Genomic DNA, 10,104 nt, shown 5'->3' with positions numbered 1-10,104 from the left:
CCTGCTGCCCTCTCTGATCATATCTGACCCTGTGACCTCCCTGATCATATCTGGCCCTGTGTCCTCTCCTGATCATATCTGGCCCTGTTGCCCTCTCTGATCATATCTGGCCCTGTGCCCTCTCTGATCATATCTGGCCCTGTCCTCTTGATCATATCTGGCCGCTGTCCCTCTCTGATCATATCTGGCCCTGTGCCCTCTCTGATCACATCTGGCCTTGTGCCCTCTCTGATCCATCTGGCCCTGTGACCTCTCTGATCATATCTGGCCATGTGCCTCTCTGATCACATCTGGCCCTGTGCCCTCTGATCATATCTGGCCCTGTACCTCTCTGATCATATCTGGCCCTGATCCCTCTCTGATCATATCTGGCCCTGTGACCTCTTCTGATCATATCTGGCCCTGTGCCCTCTCTGATCATATCTGGCCCTGTGCCCTCTCTGATCATATCTGGCCCTGTGCCCTCTCTGATCATATCTGGCCCTGTGCCCTCTCTGATCATATCTGGCCCTGTGCCCTCTCTGATCATATCTGGCCCTGTGCCCTCTCTGATCATATCTGGCCCTGTGCCCTCTCTGATCATATCTGGCCCTGTGCCCTCTCTGATCATATCTGACCCTGTGTCCTCTCTGATCATATCTGGCCCTGTGACCTCTCTGAATCGTGGCATTGAATACTTTAGCAGGATTCTTTCTCTTCACAACTGGCTATGTGATTATTGCAGCTCAATGGGAGGAACTTTATTGACATTTTCGATACCTTCTGGAAACAAAGGTCGTTTTATAAGGAAGATGGGATTCACCCAGCACAGGTGGCTTAGTGCGTGGTGCCGGAACTGGAGGCACCGAACTGGATACACGCACCATAGGAAAAGTGCGTGGAGGAGGAACAGGGCTCTGGAGACGCACTGGAAACCTGATGCGTAGTGTAGGCACTGGTGGTACTGGGCTGGGGCGGGGAGGTAGCGCCGGAAATACCGGACCGTGCAGGCGTACTGGCTCTCTTGAGCATTGAGCCTGCCCAACCTTACCTGGTTGAATGCTCCCGGTCGCCCGACCAGTGCGGGGAGGTGGAATAACCCGCACCGGGCTATGTAGGCGAACCGGGGAAACCATGCGTAAGGCAGGTGCCATGCATGCCGGCCCGAGGAGACGCACTGGAGACCAGACGCGTTGAGCCGGCCTCATGACACCTGGCTCAATGCCCAATCTAGCCCTACCAGTGCGGGGAGGTGGAATAACCCGCACCGGGCTATGCACACGTACAGGAGACACCCTGCGCTCTACTGCGTAACACGGTGTCTGCCCGTACTCCCGCTCTCCACGGTTAGCCTGAGAAGTGGGCGCAGGTCTCCTACCTGCCCTTGGCCCACTACCTCTTAGCCACCCCCCAAGAAATTTTTGGGTATTACTCACGGGCTTTTCGGGCTTCCGTGCTAGACGCGTCCCCTCATAACTCCGGTTCTTCACTCCGGTAGCCTCTGCTCTCCTCAGTGCCTCCAGCTGTTCCCATGGGAGGCGATCCCTTCCAGCCAGGATCTCCTCCCATGTGTAGCAACCTTTACCGTCCAAAACATCCTCCCATGTCCATTCCTCCTTCTTGCGTTGTCCCTTACTCCCGTTACACCGCTGCTTGGTTCTGGTTATTTGGTGGGTGGTTCTGTAACGGCTGTCCTCCTCCTCTTCAACCGAAAAGGAGGAGTAGTGATGGAACCAAGGCGCAGCGGGTTGTGAACACATAATTTATTAAAGAAAACACGAAAACACGAACTTGACTAAACTAACAAAACAACAAACGGTGTAGACAGACCTGGACGACGAACTCACATAAACACGAAGAACGCACGAACAGGGAGAATAGCCTACACATAAATGACGATGAACAAACAAACCGAACAGTCCAGTATGGTGCGACAAACACAGGAGACAACCACCCACAACGAACACAGTGAAACAACCTACCTAAATATGACTCTTAATTAGAGGAACGTCAAACACCTGCCTCTAATTGAGAGCCATACCAGGCAACCCTAAACCAACATAGAAACACACAACATAGAATGCCCACCCAAACTCACGTCCTGACCAACTAACACATACAACAAACTAACAGAAATAGGTCAGGAACGTGACACAAAAACTACACGATGAAAGAAAGATAAATGAAATAAGGAATGATACTAAAACGCATTGGAGCACCTTAAAACTTATTTGGGCTAGGGGACAGTATTTTCACGTCCGTATGAAAAGCGTGCCCAAATTAAACTGCCTGCTACTCAGGCCCAGAAGCTAGGATTTGCATATAATTGGTCGATTTGGATAGAAAACACTCTAAAGTTTCCAAAACTGTTAAAATAATGTCTGTGAGTAGAACATAACTGATATGGCGGTGAAAACCTGAGTAAAATCCATCCAGGAAGTGGGAAATCTGAGGTTTGTAGTTTTTCAAGTGATTGCCTATCCAATATACTGTGTCTATGGGGTCAGATTGCACTTCCCAAGGCTTCCACTAGATGTCAACCATCTTTAGAACCTTGTTTCAGGCTTCTACTGTGAAGGGGGAGCGAATAAGAGCTGTTTGAACCAGTGGTTTGGTTGAAAGCCTTTAGTTTAGTCACACGTGCGGCCGTGGGCACGAGCTCCGTTCCCTTTCATTTTTAAAAGACAAAGGAATTGTCCGGTTGGAATATTATTGAAGATTTATGATAAAAAACATCCTAAAGATTGATTCTATACATCATTTGACATGTTCCTACAAACTGTAATGGAACTATTTTGACTTTTCGTTTGGACTTGGTGGCCGCGCATTGTGCATTTGGATTACAGGACTAAACGCGCAAACAAAAAGGAGGTATTTGGACATAAAGATGAACTTTATCAAACAAAACAAACATTTGTTGTCTAACATGGAAACCTGGGAGTGCCATCAGATAAAGATCATTAAAGGTCAGAGATTAATTTTAATGCTATTTCTGACTTTTGTGAGCCCTCTTCTTGGCTGGAAAATGACTGTATGTTTTTCTGTGGCTAGGTGCTGACCTAACATAATCGCATGGTGTGCTTTTGCAGTAAAGCCTTTTTGAAATCGGACACTCTGGTTGGATTTACAAGAAGTTTATATTTAAAATGGTGTATAATACTTGTATGTTTGAGGAATTTTAATTATGGGATTTCTTTTTTTTTTTTTATTGGCGCCCTGCAATTTCACTGGCTGTTGTCGAGATGAGACCCTACCGTTCCACTTGTACCAGAGAGATACATTCTCTCTCTGTGGTCTCTGGCTGGCACAGCCGTTGTCTGTTATTGCTCTTACGTGAACGTGAAGATATGAATGAGGTCTGGGAGTGTTTATTATCTGGCCAAAATGCTTGATATTACCGTAACGTTGGACTAATGTTGGACATTGTGTGGTCAGTTTGGGCAGTCAAACATTCAACACACACACACACACACACAAACATACTGTACAGACACACACACAGACACACACAGACACACACAGACAGACACAGATACACAGACACACACAGATACACACAGGACACACACACAGACAGACACAGATAACACGACACACACAGACACACACAGAGAGACACAGACACACACACACACACACACAGACCACACACAGACACAAACACACACACAACAACACACACACAGACACACACATACAGACACACAGACACACAGATGCACACCACACACAAAGACACACACACACAAAGACACACACACACACACACACACAGACACACACACACAGACACACAGACAGACACACACACACAGACACACACAGACACACACAAGACACACACAGACACACACAGACACACACAGACACACACAGACACACACACACACACACACACACACGTTATCTTCCGTCTACAGAGGCCCTTACTCCCACGCTCCAACTGGGGCCAAATATTTATCATCCACTTGTGAAAATACTCTTCCTAAAGAACTATTTGAAAATCTCTTTGCGCTGTGGTGGCTGTCCTCTGAGTATTACATTTCTCAACACCGACTGTGCGATTCAATCAACAACACAGAGCAGACACCTCGTATCTCCATGACTGTAATTTAAGTCAAGGATCTCAATAGAAACATTAATTTCCGTGTGTAGTTTCTGTATATCATGACTTGTGACGGCAGTGAGAACATTAAAGATAGGTTTGTGTTGAGTATTGGACAACACTGTTAATGAGTCCCAAATGGCACTTATTCCCTATGTAGTGCACTACGTTGGACCTGAGCCCTATGGCACCCTATTCCTATGTAGTGCACTACGTTGGACCGAGCCCTATGGCACCCTTATCCCTATGTAGTGCACTACGTTGGACCTGAGCCCTATGGCACCTATTCCCTATGTAGTGCACTACGTTGGACCGGAGCCCTATGCACCCTATTCCCTATGTAGTGCACTACGTGTAGCCTGAGCCCTATGGACCCCCAGCACTCCACATGGTGGGCTCTCCTGACCAAATCAGAAGGTCAGTCGGTCTGAATTGACTAGTGGAGTGTGTGATCTCAGGGTATAGGAGAGGTATGGATGTGTGAGGGGATCAGAGTGTGTGTGTGTGTCTCTGATGTGTGAAGATGGTGTTGGTGTCGGACACAGACAGGGAGTGACAGAGAGTGCAGGGAAACAACAGAACAGGAGAGTGCGTAAGGGAACAAGGGGTGACGTCCTACAAAACATCCAGGGTCACAGATCTGTCTGTATCCCACGCCTCCCCAATCCTAAAACCTGTCCAACCCTCTGTCTGTATCCACACCTCTCCAATCCTAAACCCTGTCCAATCCTCTAATGACTGGAAAGCTCCTGCCTACAGAGTGATAATTCAGGACAACTGCCCTCCTGATCTGACATAACACTCCCTCCTTATCCGACATACTGTTATAACACTGCCCCTCCTGATCTGACATACTTTATAACAACTGCCCCTCCTGATCTGACATACTGTTATAACACTGCCCCTCCTGATCTGACATAATGTTATAACACTGCCCCTCCTGATCTGACATGTTATAACACTGCCCCTCCTGATCTGAACATAACACTGTCCCTCCTGATCTGACATACTGTTATAACACTGCCCCTCCTGATCTGACATACTGTTATAACACTGCCCCTCCTGATCTGACATACGATATAACACTGCCCTCCTGATCTGACATACTGTTATAACACTGCCCCTCCTGATCTGACATACTGTAAACACTGCCCTCCTGATCTGACATACTGTTATAACACGGCCCCTTTGATTCAGAGATCTTGCTTTTGAATTACAATCACAAAAAATATGCCCAAACTAGATAGATGACATTCACACACACTGAGAGTTTCCCCGTGTTCAAATACTGGGGGGAAACAGGTCTGACCTCATCAACACAAATGATGTTAGATATTTACTGACATCCAGAAAATACCCTGTAAACATGTTCTACTGGTGTTGAGATGAACGTTGTCTAAAAATATTCTGCCTTAACAGACACTCCTGCCCGTGGTCAACTATTTCAATGAAATACAGAAGAGGTCTCCGCTGACAATGACCTACCAAAGAAGACTTCTAGTGAATATACCATCTGTGTTAGGTTCTAGTGAACATACCATCTTGTGTTTAGGTTCTAGTGAACATACCATCTTGTGTTTAGGTTCTAGTGAACATACCATCTTGTGTTAGGTTCTAGTGAACATACTATCGTGTTTAGGTTCTAGTGAACATACAATCTTGTGTTAGGTCTAGTGAACATACAATCTTGTGTTTAGTCTAGTGAACGTACCATCTGTGTTAGGTTCTAGTAACGTACCATCTTGTGTTTAGGTTCTAGTGAAATTACCATCTTTGTTAGGTTCTAGTGAACATACATCTTGTGTTTAAGTTCTAGTGAACATACCATCTTGTGTTTAGTCTAGTGAACATACATCTTGTGTTTAAGTCAGTGAACGTACCATCTTGTGTTTAGTTCTAGTGAATTATCCATCTTGTGTTAAGTTTTAGTGAACGTACCATCTTGTGTTTAGGTTCTAGTGAATATCACATCTTGTGTTTAAGTTCTAGTGAACATTACCATCTGTGTTTAAGTTCTAGTGAACATACCATCTTGTGTTAGGTTCTAGTGAACGTACCATCTTTAATCCTTCCATCCACGGTGGAAATCCACAGCTCCGTCTCTACGATGCTGCAGCACGGTCCAGCCTCCACCTCTCGTCTTCATATCACAGAACACCGTGGAGGCAAACCCACTTCTGGTTACAGAAACAGCTGAACAGGTAACCCACTTCTGGTTACAGAACACCCGAACAGGTAACCCACTACTGTTACAGAACACCTGAAGAGGTAAACCCACTTCTGGTTACAGACACCTGAACAGGTAAACCCACTACTGGTTACAGAACACCTGAACAGGTAAACCCACTTCTGGTTACAGAACACCTGAACAGGTAACCCACTTCTGGTTAACAGACACACCTGAACAGGTAAACCCACTACTGTTACAGAACACCTGAAGAAGGTAAACCACTTGGTTACAGAACACCTGAACAGGTAAACCCACTACTGGTTACAGAACACCTGAAACAGTAAACCACTTCGGACAGAACACCTGAACAGGTAAACCCACTACTGGTTACAGAACACCTGAAGAGGTTAAACCCACTCTGGTTAAGAACACACTGAACAGGTAACCCACACTGGTTACAGAACACCTGAAGAGGTAAACCCCATTCTGGTTACAGAACACTCTGAACAGGTAACCCACTCTGGTTACAGAACACCTGAACAGGTAAACCCACTCTGGTTACCAGAAACTGAACAGGTAAACCCACTTCTGGTTACAGAACACCTGAACAGGTAACCAACTCTCTGTGTACAGAACACCTGAACAGGTAAACCCACTTCTGGTTACAGAACACCTGAACAGGTAACCCACTTCTGGTGACAGAACACCTGAACAGGGCCCATGACATCTATATGAGTGTCTGCTGTATGTAAAGGTTTATCGCTCAGTGTTTTCGCTAGGAAGACCTCTGGTCACACAGAGCTTGCTCTCGCTCTCTCTAAAATATATTTATTTGACCTTTATTTAACTAGGCAGGTCAGTTAAAGAACAAATCCTTCCAACAACGATCGTTACATTATATAACAAAATTAACTAGAGATTATTGTCTTTTACTTTGTGTCTTCAGAAGTAGGTTCAGACTAATCATTACTCACTCAGTGTTGGATGGTATTTACAGGTTTCTGCTCTTTTCCTTCTGTAGGTTTTGGTTTGATATATGTTTTTTCTAGATAATCTTTGGTAGTAAGAATCCACTCAGGTAATTTTGTCCAAAATCAAGGTTTAATTTAATGTATGGATTTGATTTGAAGGTTTTTGATGTAAAGGGTAGTATCCTGTATAAGGCCTTGTGAGAGAAAAAAAATCCAAGTTTATCTACGTTTATCCAACTATAATTCTAATTTTTGCTGAAAAACTCAGGAGACATTGATTAATCTCTCTTTCTCTAAGTGTTTCAATTAAGACGACCTACGCATAGACTCACAGGGGCTGCCTGTCGGGCTGCCTGCCGGGCTGCCTGGCTTCTGTCTTCCCTGTTACCTTCAACAAACAGGGATGATAAACTGAAATTCTCCATCGTCCAAGGGGAACGACAGGAGAACGGTGGAGAGAGGGGAGAGAGTGAGGGAGGAAATCCTGACACCCAAAGGGGTAGGAAAAATAGCTTCTCAAAAATTGTCTCAGAAGCCTGAGGGAAGGAGGGAACACGTTATTCTGGGGTTGTCATGTGACCCAGGTGGGATGGTGAAAACATCCTGTCAGAATGTTCTCTTCTCCCTAGTGGGAGTGAATGGGGAAGAATCCACCATTGAGGGATAATATGAGCTATTATTATCCCATATCATGTTTATGTGTTATGTTGTTTTGTTTATTTGTTGTTATGGTGTTGTTTATGTGTTATGTTGTTGTTTATGTGTTTATTATGTTGTTTGTTCATGTGTTGTTGTTTATTTACTGGTATGTTGTTGTTCATGTGTTGTTTTTGTTGTTATGTTGTTATTTATGTGTTGGTTTATTGTTATGTTGTGTTTTATGTGTGTTATGTGTTGTTTGTTGTTTGTGTTATGTTGTTGTTTATGTGTTGTTATTGTTGTGTGTTATGTGTTGTTATGTTGTGTGTTTATGTGTTGTTATGTTGTTGTTTGTGTTATGTTTGTTTTTATGTGTTGTTATGTTGTTGTTTATGTGTTGTTATGTGTTGTTTATTTGTTGTTATGTTGTTATTTATGTGTTATGTTGTTATTTATATGTTATGTTGCTGTTTATGTGTTGTTATTTATGTGTTGTTATGTTGTTAACTTATATGTTGTGATTGTTGCTGTTTATGTGGTTGTTATGTTGTTGTTTTGTGTTATGTTGTTATTTAAGGGTGTTATGTTGTTGTGTATGTGTTGTTATGTTGTTATTTATATGTTGTTGTTTATGTGTGTTATGTTTGTTGTTGTTGTTATGTTGTATTATATGTTGTTATGTTGCTGTTTGTGGTTGGTATGTTGTTGTTTGTGTATGTTGTTATTTATGTGTTATGTTGTTGTTATGTTGTTGTTTATGTTTTGTTATTGTTGTTGTTATGTTGTTGTTTATGTTTTGTTATGTTGTTATGTTGTTGTTTATGTGTTGTTATGTTGTTGGTTTATGTGTTGTTATGTTGTTGTTTTATGTGTGTTATGTTCGTTGTTTATGTGTTGTTATGTTGGTGTGTTATGTTGTTATTTATGGTTGTTTATGTTGTTGTTTATGTGTTGTATGTTATTTATGTGTATGTGTTTTGTGTGTTATGTTGCTGGCATCGGGCACCGCTGGCACTTTACCCCCGGGGTGGCAGGCCGATGATGCAGCTACTTTCACAACACCTGATCCTACCAATCCCAATTACTGTGCTGCAATTTAACTAGTGCATAGAGGGTAAACCATTGAAATAGAATCACTAGAATGGGTGTCTTCATTCAAGATAACTAGGTCTGAAATGGGTCTGTAGGGCTATGGCCATTCTAGTGGTTGTATTTCTATGGGGTAAACCTTTTCACAGAGGATATGTAAGGATAATAAGTCCCATGATCCTACTACCCTTCAGCTGAAGGTCTGTGTCCTTAGTGACAGCCGAGGAGGAAGCCTACTCCCTCCCAGATGGCTTCCCTCACACCCCTGTCTAATATACTCTGTCCCTGTCCTCTGTCCCCTCCCTGTCTGACCCTGCCCTGTCTGTCCTCTGTCCCTGCCCTGTCTGTCCCCCGCCCTGTCTGTCCCCTGCCCTGTCTGCCCCTGCCCTGTCTGTCCTCTGTCCTGTCTTGTCCCCGCCCTGTCTGTCCCTGTCTTGTCTGTCCTCTGTCCCCTGCCCTGTCTGTCCCCTGCCCTGTCTGTCCTCTGTCCCTGCCTGTCTGTCCCCTGCCCTGTCTGTCCTCTGTCTCTGTCCCTGTCTTGTCTGTCTCTGTCCCCTGCCCTGTCTGTCCTCTGCCCTGTCTGTCCTCTGTCCCCTGCCCTGCCCGTCTTGTCCCCTGTCCCCTGTCCTGTCTGTCCTCTATTCCCTTGTCCTGTCTGTCCTCTGTCCCCTGTCTGTCTGTCCTCTGTCCCCTCCCAGCACATCCTGATAGTCCAAGAGGCAGCTGAATGTGTGGAGGAGGAGCGGAGGAGTTTCGCCTGGCTGTCAGGCAGTACATGGAGTGTGCCTGCGCCCAGACAGGCGTCTGCAGTAAGAGTTCAGACACTACATCTCTATCTCTGCATAGCAACTCTGTAGTAAATATAAAGATTTTAGTTTTTCAGACTCGTTAAAACTAATACTGGGGTTAAAAAAAACAGTTGTAATAGCTTGGTGAGTGTTTATATGTGTTGTATTTCACACATGTACATTGTAAATGTGTTTTTCATATCCCAACTCCCCCTGAGGCACAAATCAACAGATTGGTTTTTCACCTTGTTGGCTCGGGGGTTTTCAAACTAGCGACCTTTTGGGGTTACTGGCCCAACACTCTCACCCCTCATCGGTATACTCAGAGAGATACGTGGTGTTTACACGGTAAAGTGAGCATGA

At 44.6% G+C, this 10,104-nt stretch overlaps 1 protein-coding gene across 1 annotated transcript in view; it reads right to left on the bottom strand.

Annotated features, from left to right (window-relative positions):
* Positions 1-10,104, bottom strand: part of LOC112075319 (angiopoietin-2) — a 46,704-nt gene that overhangs the window by 13,218 nt on the left and 23,382 nt on the right. The window contains 1 exon segment of the mRNA XM_070440866.1: positions 6,138-6,261. Coding sequence (XP_070296967.1) covers positions 6,138-6,261 — 124 coding nt within the window.

The sequence above is a fragment of the Salvelinus sp. IW2-2015 genome, unplaced genomic scaffold, assembly GCF_002910315.2.
Source record: "Salvelinus sp. IW2-2015 unplaced genomic scaffold, ASM291031v2 Un_scaffold3086, whole genome shotgun sequence".
In the NCBI taxonomy this organism is placed as follows: Eukaryota; Metazoa; Chordata; class Actinopteri; order Salmoniformes; family Salmonidae; genus Salvelinus; species Salvelinus sp. IW2-2015.
Note: the sequence above shows the minus strand (reverse complement) of the source record. Positions and strands in the feature narration are given on the sequence as shown.